General features: G+C 46.2%; 2 protein-coding genes across 4 annotated transcripts in view; both read right to left on the bottom strand.

Annotated features, from left to right (window-relative positions):
* The window catches only part of LOC115184214 (DIS3-like exonuclease 1), a 66,873-nt gene extending 61,481 nt beyond the window's left edge, over positions 1-5,392 (bottom strand). For 2 of the 3 annotated variants that reach the window (XM_029745236.1, XM_029745237.1), the window contains exons 1-2: positions 5,129-5,392; positions 4,388-4,541 (exon numbers count right to left, since the gene is read on the bottom strand). In XM_029745236.1, the coding sequence (XP_029601096.1) occupies positions 4,388-4,541; positions 5,129-5,258 (284 nt within the window). In that variant the 5' untranslated portion in view covers positions 5,259-5,392. The remainder of the gene's footprint in view (positions 1-4,387; positions 4,542-5,128) is intronic. The other variant, XM_029745239.1, reaches the window with a different exon arrangement.
* A 4,814-nt stretch (positions 5,393-10,206) lies between these two features.
* LOC115184213 (basic salivary proline-rich protein 2-like) lies at positions 10,207-13,367 on the bottom strand. Its single transcript, XM_029745235.1, has 3 exons — positions 13,345-13,367; positions 11,926-12,837; positions 10,207-10,240 (listed from the first exon to the last, which is right to left on the bottom strand). Exons 1-3 carry the CDS (start codon positions 13,365-13,367, stop codon positions 10,207-10,209), a joined length of 969 nt encoding a protein of 322 aa, XP_029601095.1.
* Between the last annotated feature and the right edge of the window lie 6,303 nt (positions 13,368-19,670).

Genomic DNA, 19,670 nt, shown 5'->3' with positions numbered 1-19,670 from the left:
TACCTTGGTGTCACTGAGCTTTGGGCTGCAGTGTCTACAGTTTACCTTGGTGTCACTGAGCTTTGGGCTGCAGTGTCTACGGTTTACCTTGCTATTATTTATTGTTCTTTGCTGATAAAAGTATCAAACTATTTGTTGTGGAATCGTATTCCAGTGGGTGTACCCAGCAAGAAGGCAGTAACTGCCGTCTAGGGTCATGGCAGGGGTTACAATTTCATAAGTGATTATTACTTGAATAAATACGAATATGAATATGAATAAAAAGTTACCTCATAGTAAGACAACAGATAAACACATCTCCAATGATCTGCCTACAATTCATTTGGCTGGACAATAAAAAAAACCTTGGAAGTCATTTTTCTCAGTTTCCCTCTATGAGCAGTTACTGCTCTTTTGCTTGGTAGGACAGTACTGTTCTGTACCCATGACATAGTCATTGGAGAGATGTACTGTTCTGTACCCATGACATAGTCATTGGAGAGGTGTACTGTTCTGTACCCATGACATAGTCATTGGAGAGGTGTACTGTTCTGTACCCATGACATAGTCATTGACACCAATGGTAGATGTCTCATTACTACTGTCTACCCCAACACCAATGGTAGATGTCTCATTACTACTGTCTACCCCAACACCAATGGTAGATGTCTCATTACTACTGTCTACCCCAACACCAATGGTAGATGTCTCATTACTACTGTCTACCCTCACACCAATGGTAGATGTCTCATTACTACTGTCTACCCCAACACCAATGGTAGATGTCTCATTACTACTGTCTTCCCCAACACCAATGGTAGATGTCTCATTACTACTGTCTGCCCCAACACCACTGGTAGATGTCTCATTACTACTGTCTACCCCAACACCAATGGTAGTACGCGTGTATAGCCCGGTGCGCTATAGGCCAGCCCCCCGCAAGTGCCATGCGAGGGCAGGCATCGAGCCAGGACGGGTTGTGCCAGCTCAGCGCATCTGGTCTCCAGTGCGCCTTTTCGGGCCAGGGTATCCTGCACCGGCTCTGCACACTGTGTCTCCAGGGCGCTGAGAGGGTCCAGTTCGCCCAATGCCTGCTCTCTGCCCGTGCTGGGCCAAAGTGGGCATTCAGCCTGGAGTATGGGTAAAGAGCGTCAAGTCTAGAACTCCAGTGCTCCCCCACAGCCCGGTTTATCCTGTGCCTCCTCCTCGGACCAGGCCTCCAGTGGGTCTCCCCATCCTGGTTAAGCCTGTGCCTCCTCCTCGGACCAGGCCTCCAGTGGGTCTCCCCATCCTGGTCCGTCCTGTGCCGCCTCCTAGGACTAGGCCTCCAGTGGGTCTCGCCAGTCCAGAGCCGCCAGAGCTGCCCGCCAGTCAGGAACCGCCAGAGCCGCCCGCCAATCAGGAACCGCCAGAGCCGCCCGCCAATCAGGAGCCGCCAGAGCCGCCCGCCTGTCCAGAGCCGCCAGAGCGGCCCGCCTGTCCGGAGCCGCCAGAGCTGCCCGCCTGTCCGGAGACGCCGGCCTGTCCGGAGCCGCCAGAGCCGCCCGCCAGCCCGGTGAGTCCTGTGCCTGCGCCTAGGGCCAGGCCTGTTACATGTCTCCTCACCCTGGTGAATCCTGGGTCAGTGCCGCCGGAGCCGCCAGGAACGCCCGCCAGCCGGGCGCAGCCATCACCGCCCGCCATCCGGGCGCAACAAGGGTCGCCCGCCAGCCGGGCGCAACCATCGCCGCCCGCCAGCCGGGCGCAGCTATCACCGCCCGGCTGGGCGCAGTCAGGGTCGCCCACCAGACCTTCGGCGCTGCCAGGTGCGCCACCTAAGAGGGCGACGCCGAGGGTGGAGCGGAGGCCACGTCCCGCACCTGAGCCGCCGCCGTAAGAAGGCCAACCCGGACCCTCCCCTTCAGTGTCAGGTTTTGCGGCCGGAGTCCGCACCTTGGGGGGGGGGGTACTGGGGGGGGGGGGGGGTACTGTAACGCCCTGGCCATAGAGACGTTTTTTTTGTTCTTTATTTTGGTTAGGCCAGGGTGTTACATTGGGTGGGCGTTCTATGTTCGTTTTCTAGGTTTTTTGTATTTCTTTGTTTTGGGCCGTGTGTGGCTCCCAATCAGGCACAGCTGAAGTTCGTTGTTGCTGATTGGGAGTCACACATAAGGAGCATGTTTTTCCTTTGGGTTTTGTGGGTAATTGTTTCTGTTGAGTGTTTTGCACCTGACAGGACTGTTTGGCTGTCAGTTTTCTCATTTCTTGTTTTTGTATAGTGTTCACGTTGTTCAATTAAAATGATGATGAACACTAACTCCGCTGCGCCTTGGTCTACTCTCATTCCCGACAGCCGTTACAGTCTCATTACTACTGTCTGCCCCAACACCAATGGTAGATGTCTCATTACTACTGTCTACCCCAACACCAATGGTAGATATCTCATTACTACTGTCTACCCTCACACCAATGGTAGATGTCTCATTACTACTGTCTGCCCCAACACCAATGGTAGATGTCTCCTTACTACTGTCTACCCCAACACCAATGGTAGATGTCTCTTTACTACTGTCTACCCTCACACCAATGGTAGATGTCTCATTACTACTGTCTACCCTCACACCAATGGTAGATGTCTCATTACTACTGTCTGCCCCAACACCAATGGTAGATGTCTCATTACTACTGTCTGCCCTCACACCAATGGTAGATGTCTCATTACTACTGTCTGCCCCAACACCAATGGTAGATGTCTCTTTACTACTGTCTACCCCAACACCAACGGTAGATGTCTCATTACTACTGTCTGCCCCAACACCAATGGTAGACGTCTCATTACTACTGTCTGGTGGTGATGTGCCATTGGGCATTTAGATCTAGTGTACCTCCATCCTCTGATATGATAGATGGGCTACGTCATTGGAGTGGTATAGGCTTAGCTACTCAACCTGTGTTACAGTAATTATCTCATTGGAGTGGTGTAGGCTTAGCTACTCAACCTGTGTTACAGTAATTATCTCATTGGAGGGGTGTAGGCTTAGCTACTCAACCTGTGTTACAGTAATTATCTCATTGGAGTGGTATAGGCTTAGCTACTCAACCTGTGTTACAGTAATTATCTCATTGGAGTGGTATAGGCTTAGCTACTCAACCTGTGTTACAGTAATTATCTCATTGGAGTGGTGTAGGCTTAGCTATTCAACCTGTGTTACCGTAATTATCTCATTGGAGTGGTATAGGCTTAGCTACTCAACCTGTGTTACAGTAATTATCTAATTGGAGTGGTATAGGCTTAGCTACTCAACCTGTGTTACAGTAATTATCTCATTGGAGTGGTATAGGCTTAGCTATTCAACCTGTGTCACAGTAATTATCTCATTGGAGTGGTATAGGCTTAGCTACTCAACCTGTGTTACAGTAATTATCTAATTGGAGTGGTATAGGCTTAGCTACTCAACCTGTGTTACAGTAATTATCTCATTGGAGTGGTGTAGGCTTAGCTACTCAACCTGTGTTACAGTAATTATCTCATTGGAGTGGTATAGGCTTAGCTACTCAACCTGTGTTACAGTAATTATCTCATTGGAGTGGTATAGGCTTAGCTACTCAACCTGTGTTACAGTAATTATCTCATTGGAGTGGTATAGGCTTAGCTACTCAACCTGTGTTACAGTAATTATCTAATTGGAGTGGTATAGGCTTAGCTACTCAACCTGTGTTACAGTAATTATCTCATTGAAGTGGTGTAGGCTTAGCTACTCAACCTGTGTTACAGTAATTATCTCATTGGAGTGGTATAGGCTTAGCTACTCAACCTGTGTTACAGTAATTATCTCATTGGAGTGGTGTAGGCTTAGCTACTCAACCTGTGTTACAGTAATTATCTCATTGGAGTGGTATAGGCTTAGCTACTCAACCTGTGTTACAGTAATTATCTCATTGGAGTGGTATAGGCTTAGCTACTCAACCTGTGTTACAGTAATTATCTCATTGGAGGGGTGTAGGCTTAGCTACTCAACCTGTGTTACAGTAATTATCTAATTGGAGTGGTATAGGCTTAGCTACTCAACCTGTGTTACAGTAATTATCTCATTGGAGTGGTGTAGGCTTAGCTACTCAACCTGTGTTACAGTAATTATCTCATTGGAGTGGTATAGGCTTAGCTACTCAACCTGTGTTACAGTAATTATCTCATTGGAGTGGTATAGGCTTAGCTACTCAACCTGTGTTACAGTAATTATCTCATTGGAGTGGTATAGGCTTAGCTACTCAACCTGTGTTACAGTAATTATCTCATTGGAGTGGTATAGGCTTAGCTACTCAACCTGTGTTACAGTAATTATCTCATTGGAGGGGTGTAGGCTTAGCTACTCAACCTGTGTTACAGTAATTATCTCATTGGAGGGGTGTAGGCGTGTAGCTCCTGTACCTGCGTCCTCTGCTGTGTTGGATCGCCTGGCAGGCAGTCTGTGTGAACACTATCCCCTGGATCTCTCTAAACTCCAGAATCTCCATAAAGTCTCTCGCCACGCCTGCATCAGGCATCACATAGTGAGTTACCTCTCCAGACAGCACCTTGCCTTCTGATGGGACAGAACAGAGAGGGAGGGAGGGAGGGAGGGAGGGAGGGAGGGAGGGAGGGAGGGAGGGAGGGAGGGAGAGCGAGAGAGAGTAGAGAGAGTAGAGAGAGAGAGAGGGTCAATCTGTCAACTAATCAATCTAGAAGAGGGATAGTGTATGATGAAGGTGTTTGAGCGGGTGCTCTCTGTCTCTGTAGGTATGAACAGATTCAGACTCTACCATGTCCTGATGGAGATCACTGCAAACACAGCAGCACTGTGTCAACAACATCCACGTCTATTCTTAGCTATATAAATTTATACACAGGAGTCTAAGTCGTCTTATCTACCTTTACTGTGATGAACATCATCATTATGTTCTTGCTACTGTACTCGGGAACAGGGTGTTAAAAGGGTGACAGGTGTTGTTACGGTGTAACAACTAACAACTATCATCACGTGACTGTGTGATACAAAAGAGAAACATCATGGTTTAGCTTTGCCTTGTTGTAATTTAGCTAGTTAGCATGTTACATTTACGTTTCCCTAAAATTTGAGGACATCAAAAGGAAGACTTATAGAGTATTTTATTTAGTAAAACCTGACTTTACCGTTGGCGCATTGTGCCTGACAGAGAGAGCTGTAGCAGGGAACATGTTCTCTCAAATAATGTTCCCGAATCACACGGACCTTCCGTCCTCGGGAACTCTTCAAATGCAACACCTTCTCGGTCTTAATCATTGTCACCCCGCTTCATAGAAAACGCTTTTGGGAAGATTGTTTTTGAAAGATTAGCTGTTGTTGACAAGACAAGCGGGAACCGATTCCGAAGTTGTAAGCAATCCATTCAAGTCCAGGAAGCAAACTGCGCAACCGCGGCGGGCTCGTCGAGTTGACGTCATCAATTCCGTACACACACACACACACATAGATTTTTTTTCTTACAAACGATAAATTCCAGTGTGTTTAGAAAAGCGGAAAACAATATGTTAACATGTCCAGTTTAAACCTTTGTTGGATGCAGTGCACTGTCATGAGACTAATGGTAGATGTGCTTGTATATCCCTGCCCCGACACCAGAAATTAAATTCCCTTCGGAAAATAAAGTCATTCTAAATCTAAGTCTATTTAAAGCCAAAGCGAATTGCACTGATGATTGAGCTCTCAACTGATTAATTGTGACAATATGCAAAAGTTTGTTTCTCCACCGATGTTAATGTTCTATGCAAATTCAGATGTGAGTTAATCAAACTGTATAATGATCATATCCAAACCAATGTGATCTTTTGATGTTATAATTAATTATTATCGATATATTGCGTGATATTATTTAATGTATTTTTAATCCCAGGCCCCGTCCCCGTTTTAGGTATCTCTTTATGAAGTGTTGTGTTGTCTCTCTTGTGATGTGTGTTTTGTCCTATATTTTTATTGTATTTATTTATTTATTTTAATCCCAGGCCCCTGTCCCCGCAGGAGGTCTTTGCCTTTTGGTAAACCGTCATTGTAAATAAGAATTTGTTCTTAACTGACGTCCCTAGTTAAATAAACGTTAAATAAATACAAAATATATATAAATATATATTTATGAATGGGCACATGTCCATGCAGGGCTGGTCAATTCAAATAGAAAGTCAGTCAATTCAGGAAGTTAATTTAAATAACAATTAAAAATTGGAAGAAGAAAAAAAACACAGCATCTATTTTCAAACTGACGAGAAGCAGCTATTTATATCCAAAGTGTTTGAACAGTTTTATTGGGAATAGAAATGCCTTTGTGAATGGACAGCCTTCAGTGTGAACTGACCCTGGAACCAGAGAGCCCTCCTGACGTCACGGGTATTTAAACGCTCCGCGCTCTGCGCCGGTTGCAGTGAGGATAGAGGCGATGCGCGACAGAAGTGAGGAGCCAAGATAAATGAAGCTTTTAGGGGCTTGACTGTACAACCTTACGCGACAATTTATCCACTATTGAATCGACTTTCGTCACAGGAAAAATATTATTGTTATTTACCAGGTGCTTACAACACTGTTGAACGATAGGCTACACAGCTAAAGACTGTCACTGGAAAGGAAGAGATCACAGAACACAGAAAAGGTAGGCTGCTCTCTCTCCGGGATTTTTCTGATGCCATTGAGTTCAGCAAAGTTCTCAACAATCTGTTTTAATGCCCATTAATTGCTCGTCTTTGGTAAGTGTCACGTCTCAAGTGCTGCTGAGATAATTGCTATGTCTCAAGTGTTGTTGCAAGGTCTGATTATGCTTGTTAATTAGTTGCGGTGTGATAGAGTAGCCTATAATGTGATTGGTACCTCAAAGATATTGATGCTGAAAAGTATTGTGTTTGTGTGTATGCTTCCTTGAGGTTGAATTGTGTTTTGTAGCCTATCTGCTTCTATTCGAGTGCATTTTTTAAGGGGTAATTTCTGCATTTGATTAGAATTACCACGTTATTAGCATGTTGCCCATAACAATGAGACAGGAAGTGCTTATATCTAAAGAAGACCACGTTATATCATCACACCTCCAGCTGAGAGGTATTGTTGATGAGTTGTTTATTATTTGGATCTCCTTTAGCCCACAACGGGGGAATTATCTCCCAACAGTCCTATGAAAAACCATAAAACACATCAAATATGTTACAGTGTTAAAGTATTTTACAGTAGCCTAGAAACCCGTTGGAGTTGAATCCCTTGAATCCCCTTGAATTATCACTGTCTCTCTGGGACACGATTCGAGAACGTTCACTTTATTCACAAGTTGCTGTGAGAAAGTGAATGTACAAAGCAATAGGAGGGTTTTTGATGTTGATGAGGTCTGACAGGAGGCCGTTATGGTCTAAAATGAGGTGGGTTTCATTCCCAAAAGGCTCCCTATATTACCAATATAGTGCACTACTATAGACCAAAGCTGATCGAAAGTAGGGCACTATGTAGGGAATAGGGTGCCAGAGTCCTACTGACCCAGGTCTAAAGCAGTGCACTATATAGGGAATAGGGTGCCAGAGTCCTACTGACCCAGGTCTAAAGTAGTGCACTATGTAGGGAATAGGGTGCCAGAGTCCTACTGACCCAGGTCTAAAGCAGTGCACTATATAGGGAATAGGGTGCCAGAGTCCTACTGACCCAGGTCTAAAATAGTGCACTATATAGGGAATAGGGTGCCAGAATCCTACTGACCCAGGTCTAAAGCAGTGCACTATATAGGGAATAGGGTGCCAGAGTCCTACTGACCCAGGTCTAAAGCAGTGCACTATATAGGGAATAGGGTGCCAGAGTCCTACTGACCCTGGTCTAAAGCAGTGCACTATATAGGGAATATGGTGCCATTTGGGATGGACCCGTGATCTTCTGCTCTGACCTTCAAGTTGAATGAGGCACCAATCAAATCACTATTGATCCCTGTGTGGAAGCTGTAAATTTGGTCATTGTTGTGCAGCAGAGAGATAGAGGGGTGTTTTGCATAGTGACACATGGACAGATTCACCACTCACTATAGATGGATGGCTCTAGGCTTAAGGCTCTAGTACTGTTGCTGTTTTTGGTTACTAAGAACAGATGAGGACAGTTTCATTTCAAATGACAACTGCTTTTTAATTCTGTATTGCTAATTAGGCTATTGCTAGAATTCCCTTTCCTTTAATGTGTCAGATAAAGAGAAACTCATTTACTAACCATGTTCTTACACCACTGGCATAGCGCCGTTTCTCCAGAATCCCGCGAAGTCTGAGTTTGCCCCCCCCACCTAACCAAAATAATCTTATGCATTAGCCACTCACACAGTATATACTACTGATGGCTGTCCATGGTTCTGAAACTGCAATGTCTAGGCGGTTGCCTATCAATGAACTGATCCCGTGTGGCTCAGTTGGTTTATCATGGTGTTTGCAAAGCCAGGGTTGTGGGTTCGTTTCCCACGGGGGACCAGTACGGAGAAAAAAATGTATGAAATGTATGCATTCACTACTGTAAGTCGCTCTGGATAAGAGCGTCTACTAAATGACTAAAATGTAAATGTCTATCAGGTTACGTGGTGCTTGTAGTAGCCTGTAGCTTTGTTTTAATGTTTCTTTTTATTTGGTTGTCATTTTCTCATGTTAATCCTAACGTTTATATTTCACGAAGCTATAGGCCTACGGTGGTATATGGTCTGATATACCACGGCTGTCAGCCAATCAGCATTCAGGGCTGGAACCACCCACTTTATAATAATCAGTAACCAATAGATTTATTTAGAATATACATGTCCAGTAGGCCTATAGCCTACCTTAGCAGTCCTCTCTCTCTCTCTCTCTCTCTCAGCTTGGATAAAAAGTGTGTGCCAGTCTCTTAATGCCGAATAATCAGTAGTTGTGTGTGGGGGAAATCACAGGAGAAACCAAGCCAGGAACAAATGCCATATTACAACCTATGTGTTGTGATAATTCAAACCAAATTTTATTTGTCACATGTGCCCAAATACAACAGGTGTAGATCTTACCATGAAATGTTTACTTACAAGCCCTTAACCAACATTTACACATTTTAGCAGACACTCTTATCCAGAGCGACTTACAGTAGTGAATGCATACATTTCATACAGTTTTTCCTCCATACTGGTCCCCCGTGGGAATCGAACCCACAACCCTGGCATTGCAAACACCATGCTCTACCAACTGAGCCACACAGGACAACCAACAGTGCAACCAACAGTGCAGTCCAAGAAATAGAGTTAAGAAAATAAAGCAAAAATGTAAAGTAACACAGTAGAATTACATAACATTTACGAGGCTATTGCATTGTTTGTTCTGTAACCTGTTCATTCATATGCCTTGCCACCGTGATATATAGGCCTAAGGCCGAGACGATAAGAAGACAGTGGCAGAATAAATTCAACCACACATTTGTTTCATTACAAAACCAGGGAGCAACATTTGATCTGTGAAGTCCACAAAACATATTGGATGGAACAAACAGTTCCATGTCCTACAGCATGGTCAATCAAGGTCATGTTTTCTACATTTTCGGACCAGCCACTAGAAGACAACGACACAACGAGATGCAACAATGTACTTTTTTTTCTGTCAATGAGTTTAGCTTCGGATGTGATGTGATTGGTCTGAAGCCAAATCAAGACTGGCTTCCCTTGACACTTTTTTTTGGTGCGCCAGGACCATTCACAGCTGAGCTCACTGGTCTGATATATCAGCAACGCTGATTGGCCACCCATACCATTCAATGCTGTGGTTGGCAACAATGTCATACTCTTGTTGACCAGACAGCATCAGATAGATACGCTACACATACTGAGACAGAGGGGCGCTGATTCATTTGATCGGCTGCTTTCTCCGGTGACATACATTCAGCCTCTTGCGAATTTAAGGACATTTATGAAACACAGAGAGACGAAATATCAATTATTTTGTATGGGGGTTTTTTTTGTCCATTTTTGGGGGGAAGCCTGGCTTCCCTTGGCATCCATGAATACACCCCACTACAAATAATACAACCAGTCCACCATCAAAACAATAGTTTAGTATGGATTGTTTATGCAGACATTGTAGTCTAGTCTACTAGCCTATCTATAGCTATTTATAGTATTTATCTGGTAGCCTATTATATTACACATTGGAGCTCAGACTCCACGCTGTCGGGGCTATCCGTCTCATCACTCGTAGATTTACAAGTGTCCACAGAAGGGGGGTCGCTCTCATGAGCGCCACTGGGTCTCTGGCAGTCGACAGCTGTGAGGAGGAGAAGGGGGGGGGCATCTCACTAGAGGAACTGTCACTATTCTCAGGGGGAAGGAAGAAGAGGAGGTGCAAGGCCACTGTCATTGTCAGGCCGGGCAGTGAGGTCTCTGTCTAGTCCTGCTGCTGCATAAGACCTTCTAGCAAGGGGGTAGCTTTGCTGATGTGGTTATCTTCGGTAATTTGGCACGAGCTTGAACAACGCACACATTCTCCATCCGAGTCCGACCTGATTCACCTAACTTTAAAATAAACTTAATGGCCAATTAGGTGAGGAAAACAAGGTAGGGCTGCCGCCGGCGCTGCTGAGAAACAGGCTAACTAGATGTATGACAACTATACTGAACAACAATATAAAAGCAGCATGTAACGTGTTGGTCCCATGTTTCATGAGCTGAAATATAAGATCCCAGAAATTTTCCATACGAACAAAAAGCTTATTTCTCTCAAATTGTTGTGCACAAATTTGTTTACATCCCTGTTACTGAGCAATTCTCCTTTGCCAAAATATTCCATTCACCTGACATGTGTGGCATATCAAGAAGATGATTAAAGAGCATGATAATTACACAGGTGCACCTTGTGCAGGGGACAATAAAAAGCCACTCTAAAATGTGCAGTTTTATCACACAACACAATGACACGTCTTAAGTTTTGAGGGAGTGTACAGTTGGCATGCTGACTGAAGGAATGTCCACCAGAGCTGTTGCCAGAGAATTGAATGTTCATTTCTCTACCATAAGCCGCTTCCAACGTTGTTTTAGAGAATTTAGCAATATGTCCAACTGGCCTCACAACCGCAGACCATGTGTAACCACGCCAGCCCAGGACCTCCACATCCGGCTTCTTCACCGGCGGGATCGTCTGAGACCAGCCACCCGGACAACTGAGGAAACTGTGGGTTTGCACAATCAAAGAATTTCCACAAACACTGTGAGAAGCTAATCTGCATGCTTGTCATCCTCACCAGGTACTTGACCTGACTGCAGTTTCCTGAGGCTCATTGTCGTGCCATTCATCCGCCGCCATCACCTCATGTTTCAGCATGATAATGCACTGCCCCATGTCACAAGAATCTGTACAGAATTCCTGGAAGCTGAAAAATGCCTAGTTCTTCGATGGCCTGCATACTCACCAGACATGTCACCCATTGAGCATTTTTGGGATGCTCTGGATCGACGTGTACAACAGCGTTCTCCAGTTACCGACAATGTCCAGCAACTTCACACAGCCATTGAAGAGGAGTGGGACAACATTCCACAGGCCACAATCAACAGCCTAATTAACTCTATGCAAAGGAGATGTGTTGCCCTGCATGAGGCAAATGGTGGTCACACCAGATACTGACTGGTTTTCTGATCCACGCCCCTATCTTTTTTTTAAGGTATCTGTGACCAACATACAGTATGTATACCTGTATTCCCAGACATGTGAAATCCATAGATTAGGGCCTTACTCATTTATTTCAATTGACTGATTTCCTTATATGAACTGTAATTGTTGCATGTTGTGTTTATATTTGTGTTCAGTGTATATTGTCTGTCTGGCTCACCTGTTACATGTGGAAATTAAAAAGGAGGGTTACCTTCAAAATGATTTATTAAAAAAAATATATATACAATTTAGATATAGGTGTGAGATGACGGGTGCGTTGGAACCCAGAGCTCGTGGGGCCCCACCGCCTTGCGGGTGCTGCGGGGGTTTCTTGCGGGTGCTGCGGGGGTTTCCTTGCGGGTGCTGCGGGGGTTTCCTTGCGGGTGCTGCGGGGGTTTCCTTGCGGGTGCTGTGGGGGTTTCTTGCGGGTGCTGCGGGGGTTTCCTTGCGGGTGCTGCGGGGGTTTCTTGCGGGTGTTGCGGGGGTTTCTTGCGGGTGCTGCGGGGGTTTCCTTGCCGGTGCTGCGGGGGTTTCCTTGCGGGTGCTGCGGGGGTTTCCTTGCAGGTGCTGCGGGGGTTTCCTTGCGGGTGCTGCGGGGGTTTCCTTGCGGGTGCTGCGGGGGTTTCTTGCGGGTGCTGCGGGGGTTTCCTTGCGGGTGCTGCGGGGGTTTCTTGCGGGTGCTGCGGGGGTTTCCTTGCGGGTGCTGCGGGGGTTTCCTTGCGGGTGCTGCGGGGGTTTCCTTGCGGGTCCTGCGGGGGTTTCCTTGCGGGTGCTGCGGGGGTTTCCTTGCGGGTGCTGCGGGGGTTTCTTGCGGGTGCTGCGGGGGTTTCTTGCGGGTGCTGCGGGGGTTTCCTTGCAGGTGCTGCGGGGGTTTCTTGCGGGTGCTGCGGGGGTTTCCTTGCGGGTGCTGCGAGGGTTTCTTGCGGGTGCTGCGGGGGTTTCTTGCGGGTGCTGCGGGGGTTTCCTTGCGGGTGCTGCGGGGGTTTCTTGCGGGTGCTGCGGGGGTTTCCTTGCGGGTGCTGCGGGGGTTTCCTTGCGGGTGCTGCGGGGGTTTCCTTGCGGGTCCTGCGGGGGTTTCCTTGCGGGTGCTGCGGGGGTTTCCTTGCGGGTGCTGCGGGGGTTTCCTTGCGGGTGCTGCGTGGGTTTCCTTGCGGGTGCAGCGGGGGTTTCTTGCGGGTGCTGCGGGGGTTTCCTTGCGGGTGCTGCGGGGGTTTCCGCTACGCCAGTGACGTATAAAACAGAAGAGAAGAGACTAACTTCTCTATCAGGTTAACTTCTAACAACCAGAGGTGGCCTATTACGACAATGAGAAGCATTTTAATGGAACAGCATTGTGCTTGTGAACATTATGAGTCCCCACTGGGTTGGTGCTGGTGCATTTGAAATAGTTTTATTACAATATGTCACAGAGGTATTCATCACAACTGGACTTTGGCAATCAGAGTAATGCAGCTTTTGACGACTGAAGCTCTTAGCCTAATTAAGCAGGCTTTTTATTCTGTTTTGAGGATGCTGCTCAACTGTGTGTGTGTGTGTGTGTGTGTGTGTGGTGTGTGTGTGTGTGGTGTGTGTGTGTGTGAGCGTGTGTGTGTGTGTGAGCATGTGTGTGTGTGTGTGTGTGCGCGTGTGTGTGTGTGTGTGTGTGTGTGATATATGATTGCATCCAATGAGATTTTTGCTCTTCTAAATGTTTCAGATCCAGTTGTAATTATCATATACTGTACCTATTTCCTTTTAAATGATTCATGTCTCTTCCTGTTCCTGAATAGAGCTGTATAAATGACTCTTAGGATTCATGCCATTTTTATTCAAAGCAATGAATAATGTTGAATCATTAATTTAATGATAAGACCTTGGTCAAGCTGAAGATGAATGAATATGAGTTGTACAGCGGTACGACAACATGCCCTTGGATGCTTCCCAAATGGCACCCTATTCCCTATGAAGTGCACTACTTTTGGCCATGGCCTATAGGGCTCTGGTCTAAAGTTGTGCACTATAAAGGCAATAGGGTGCCATTTGGGAGAGACATTATGAGTTGTACAGCAGCAACGACAACTAGATGCCCTTGATTCAGGACTAGCCCCTCCATCCTATGAATAATACTATACGTGTGTGTGTGTGTGTGTGTGTGTGTGTCCTATCAGCACCACAGCCACAGCCACAGGGGTCCCTGCAGTCACACATACTTATGTTTGTACGGTTGTGCGTGTGTGTGCATGTGTGTGTATGCAAAAACAAATAGAGCATGCTGGGAAATATGATAATGATGGCCATGGCTTTGGTTCAACTCTGGTTATTAACACCAACACTGGTGTTCTTTTACACGTCTGAGTGTTAATTAAACTTTTTACAGTGTTAATTTAACCTTTTACAGTGTTAATTTAACTTTTTACAGTGTTAATTTAACTCTTCAATCAACATTAGAATATGTTACACTGAAAAACCAACGCTAGTTAACACTGGCCGATTTGCTGGGTGCTATGAAAGGGACACAACTGGAGGCTTCCATACATTTCCAGAACCTTTTAGAATTCTGAAGAACTGTAAATGCCACGCCAAGAACCCCCCACTTAACTCAAAGGTTCTTTATTGGGCAAGAGTTCTCCAAGGAACCTTAAGAGCTGAGGAAGAACCATTTTAAACCCTTGTTTTTTCAGTGAATGATAGAACATTATATTAACTAGGTACCAGTCTGATAGACCATTATATTAACTAGGTACCAGTCTGATAGAACATTATATTAACTAGGTACCAGTCTGATAAACCATTATATTAACTAGGTACCAGTCTGATAGACCGTTATATTAACTAGGTACCAGTCTGATAGACCATTATATTAACTAGGTACCAGTCTGATAGACCATTATATTAACTAGGTACCAGTCTGATAGACCATTATATTAACTAGGTACCAGTCTGATAGACCATTATATTAACTAGGTACCAGTCTGATAGAACATTATATTAACTAGGTACCAGTCTGATAGACCATTATATTAACTAGGTACCAGTCTGATAGACCATTATATTAACTAGGTACCAGTCTGATAGACCATTATATTAACTAGGTACCAGTCTGATAGACCATTATATTAACTAGGTACCAGTCTGATAGAACATTATATTAACTAGGTACCAGTGGGTTATACAGGTAATACATTAACTTGTTGAGCTGAAATCTGTAATTGGTGGGGAGATTCTCCATGTTGGATAGGCTTCTTTTAGCTTAAATGATGCAGGCAGGGGTAGGCTTATGCAGGCAGGGGTAGGCTGATGCAGGCAGGGGTAGGCTAAGGCAGGCAGGGGTAGGCTAAGGCAGGCAGGGGTAGGCTAAGGCAGGCAGGGGTAGGCTAAGGCAGGCAGGGGTAGACTAATGCAGGCAGGGGTAGGCTAAGGCAGGCAGGGGTAGACTAATGCAGGCAGGGGTAGGCTAAGGCAGGCAGGGGTAGGCTAAGGCAAGCAGGGGTAGGCTAAGGCAGGCAGGGGTAGGCTAAGGCAGGCAGGGGTAGACTAAGGCAGGCAGGGGTAGACTAAGGCAGGCAGGGGTAGACTAATGCAGGCAGGGGTAGACTAATGCAGGCAGGGGTAGACTAAGGCAGGCAGGGGTAGACTAATGCAGGCAGGGGTAGGCTAAGGCAGGCAGGGGTAGACTAATGCAGGCAGGGGTAGGCTAAGGCAGGCAGGGGTAGGCTAAGGCAGGCAGGGATAGACTAATGCAGGCAGGGGTAGACTAATGCAGGCAGGGGTAGGGACATCATAAGAGTGGATTGATATACAACAAGGAAATTCAACTTCCTTTATTTATGTTAATAAGATGATTACATAGTCATGGAAACAGATCAAAATACTTACAGGGCATTGATATTTGAGAAGTAACTGTTGTTTCTAGTTTGTGAGCTATAAAGTTGTCTCAGTCATGTCAATTGACCCATTGTCAAGGCTTGACAATGGGTCAATTGCCAGTTCTTCCAGGCTGTTGAACCTATTCAACTGGGACTACCTGATCAATAACATGTAATCAGTGTTGATTAATGAGTGATCACTGGACAGGCTGGCTGTTAGTATCCCAAGGACAACCTAGTAGAGCATCAATGTGCAGTGATCTGTAGACTGTAGTAGTATAGTTGTAGTTGTTTATAGTTATTAGGTATAGGAGCCCCACAGTGTAGCTACAGGGACCTGCAGACTGTAGTAGTATACTATAGTTGTAGTAGTTTATAGTTATTAGGTATAGGAGCCCCACAGTGTAGCTACAGGGATCTGTAGACTGTAGTAGTATACTCTAGTTGTAGTAGTTTATAGTTATTAGGTATAGGAGCCCCACAGTGTAGCTACAGGGATCTGTAGACTGTAGTAGTATAGTATAGTTGTAGTAGTTTATAGTTATTAGGTATAGGAGCCCCACAGTGTAGCTACAGGGATCTGTAGACTGTAGTAGTATACTATAGTTGTAGTAGTTTATAGTTATTAGGTATAGGAGCCCCACAGTGTAGCTACAGGGATCTGTAGACTGTAGTAGTATAGTATAGTTGTAGTAGTTTATAGTTATTAGGTATAGGAGCCCCACAGTGTAGCTACAGGGATCTGTAGACTGTAGTAGTATAGTATAGTTGTAGTAGTTTATAGTTATTAGGTATAGGAGCCCCACAGTGTAGCTACAGGGATCTGTAGACTGTAGTAGTATAGTTGTAGTAGTTTATAGTTATTAGGTATAGGAGCTCCACAGTGTAGCTACAGGGATCTGTAGACTGTAGTAGTATAGTTGTAGTAGTTTATAGTTATTAGGTATAGGAGCTCCACAGTGTAGCTACAGGGATCTGTAGACTGTAGTAGTATACTATAGTTGTAGTAGTTTATAGTTATTAGGTATAGGAGCCCCACAGTGTAGCTACAGGGATCTGTAGACTGTAGTATTATAGTATAGTTGTAGTAGTTTATAGTTATTAGGTATAGGAGCCCCACAGTGTAGCTACAGGGATCTGTAGACTGTAGTAGTATAGTATAGTTGTAGTAGTTTATAGTTATTAGGTATAGGAGCCCCACAGTGTAGCTACAGGGATCTGTAGACTGTAGTAGTATAGTTGTAGTAGTTTATAGTTATTAGGTATAGGAGCCCCACAGTGTAGCTACAGGGATCTGTAGACTGTAGTAGTATAGTATAGTTGTAGTAGTTTATAGTTATTATGTATAGGAGCCCCACCGTGTAGCTACAGGGATCTGTAGACTGTAGTTAGTAGACCTGCCTTGGACAGCATCATTGGACAGAAATCACAGAAATGTTCCAAGACCAGTTAATGTAATACTATAGGCCTGTTACATGTAGCAGTGGCGTTCATCCAAAGAAACATACATGTGTTAGTATTTATGTATGTGATCCATGCAGGAATTGAACCCACGACCTTGGCATAGCTAGCACCATGCTCTTACAGTGGGTTTTGACCAGAGGTGGTGCTCCTCTTGACAACGCTTCGCTCCAACGCTTCGCTTCACCTCCAACGCTTCGCTTCACCTCCAGCGCTTCGCTCCACCTCCAGCGCTTCGCTCCAACGCTTCGCTTCGCTCCAACGCTTCGCTCCACCTCCAACGCTTCGCTCCAACGCTTTGCCCCCAACGCTTCGCTCCAACTCCAACGCTTCGCTCCAACGCTTCGCTCCAACGCTTCGCTCCACTTCCAACGCTTCGCTCCACTTCCAACGCTTCGCTCCAACGCTTTGCCCCCAACTCTTCACTCCAACTCCAACGCTTCGCTCCAACGCTTCGCTCCACTTCCAACGCTTCGCTCCACTTCCAACGCTTCGCTCCACCTCCAACGCTTCGCTCCAACGCTTCGCTCCACCTCCAACGCTTCGCTCCACCTCCAACGCTTCGCTCCAACGCTTCGCCCCCAACGCTTCGCTCCAACGCTTCGCTCCTCCTCCAACGCTTCGCCCCCAACGCTTCGCTTCGCTCCACCTCCAACGCTTCGCTCCAACGCTTCGCCCCCCAACGCTTCGCTCCACCTCCAACGCTTTGCCCCCAACGCTTCGCTCCACCTCCAATGCTTCTCTTTAAATTTGCATGAAGTATAGTGGCGCTCAGCTGTTTCTACCGCTACGCTAGCAGGGTTCTCGACCCCTCACCTTCCCACAATCCCCCGCATTTCTCTGCGTTCCCTCGTTGAAAATGAATGGGGACGGAACTACTCCTGCAGAATTGGTTGTTGGTGAAAACCCACTGTTAGCCTGCTATGAACTGAGCCACACAGGAACTGTCTTTGATATCATCACACACTAGTCCCCAAAGATGGTCAGCTAGCTACTGTACAGCAGCTTATGGTTCATTTATCGCTTCTCTGCACTGATTGGATTTATTTATTTATACTGAAGTCATTGATGAAGTAAATTCTGTATGACGTATGTCCTTAGACAGATATATGCCAATATAAATGTGCTGTGTGTGTCCTTAGTTTTGAGTCTGGCAGATACAGGCGTACATAAATATAGAGGCTTTTGTTAATTTAAGGAGTTGTTGTTCCTCTCCTTTGCTCATCGGTGAAAACGTTTAGTTTTTTAGAGGTTATGTTTCGTGTCAGATATAGAGGTCAAAGTCTGAATCTTTATTTATTACAGTATACCTGAAGGAGATAGCAGGCTGGTTGGCAAGGAGGAGAAGTTATGAATTATGGAAGTTCCACATTCCGCCTTATTTCTCATTCTAGAACTCGGACGGTAAACAACGGTCATGAAATTCAAATCCCTCATAACGTCAAGAGGAAGATAAAAAACAACTGAAACCATTAAGGCCAGGAGCCCTTGGCTTTATCCATTTTATTCATCTGCCAACAAAGAGCGAAGGAAGGGGGGGAGGATAAGGAGAGACAGACTGAGAAAAGAAGAAAGGCAACATGAAAGACTTAAAGTGGTCGTCTTTCTGCCTGGTGGGCACCTCGGTCAGGACAGGAGGTCTCGCTGGACATAGGAACCATTACAGAACTGTCCTCAATGCCCTCCTCTCCTCTCCTCTCCTCTCCTCTCCTCTCCTCTCCTCTCCTCTCCTCTCCTCTCCTCTCCTCTCCTCTCCTCTACTCTCCTCTCCTCTCCTCTCCTCTCCTCTCCTCTCCTCTCCTCTCCTCTCCTCTCCTCTCCTCTCCCTCTCCCTCTCCCTCTCCCTCTCCTCTCACCGGGTCCAACACACAGAGTGCTGTGCTATGGACGGAGGGCCTGGGGATGCATCTCAAATGGTACCCTGTTCCCTATATAGTGCACTACTTTTGACCAGAGCGCTATGAAGTATGAAGTAATGCACTATAAAGGACAAATGGTGCCATTTGGGAGGTCGGTCTCTACTTTCTGGACCAAGCTGTTGCCAAGCAGTGGGATAGCAGCCGCTGAGATCATCCAATGGCGTGGGGACGTCCACGTTGAAGTAATGCATGATGGGATTTGGTTGTATAGCTCAGGGGTGCTGTGACCCGGCTAAGGACATACACTCCTTTAGAGTGGGGCTGCTGTGGGCTTTGTGTTTGTTTGGGGAAGCATCACCATCAGGTTGTTAAGAGCAGTGAGGCTGTGTTGTGTCTCAGGCTGTGTCTCGTACTACCATTAGTGCCACTCACTAGGTTTCAATAGTGTTGAGTGCTGGAACTCATCCTGACCTGAGCCATCAGTGAGGAGGGAGGGAGGGAAGGAGGGAGGGGGGAGGGGGAGGGGGGAGGAGGAGTATGGGAGGGGGAGGAGGAGTATGGAAGGGGGGAGGAGTGTGGAATGGGGAGGAGTATGGAAGGGGGGAGGAGTGTGGAATGGGGGAGGAGTATGGAATGGGGAGGAGTATGGAAGGGGGAGGAGTATGGAAGGGGGGGAGTATGGAAGGGGGGAGTATGGAAGGGGGAGGAGTATGGAAGGGGGGAGGAGTATGGAAGGGGGAGGAGTATGGAAGGGGGGGAGTATGGAAGGGGGAAGTGTATGGAAGGGGGGGAGTATGGAAGGGGGGGGAGTATGGAAGGGGGGGAGTATGGAAAGGGGAGGAGTATGGAAAGGGGGGGAGTATGGAAGGGGGAGGAGTATGGAAG

This window comes from Salmo trutta, unplaced genomic scaffold (genome assembly GCF_901001165.1).
Source record: "Salmo trutta unplaced genomic scaffold, fSalTru1.1, whole genome shotgun sequence".
Classification (NCBI taxonomy): Eukaryota; Metazoa; Chordata; class Actinopteri; order Salmoniformes; family Salmonidae; genus Salmo; species Salmo trutta.
The sequence above is the reverse complement of the archived record's forward strand: the minus strand, read 5'-3'. Positions and strand labels throughout refer to the sequence as shown.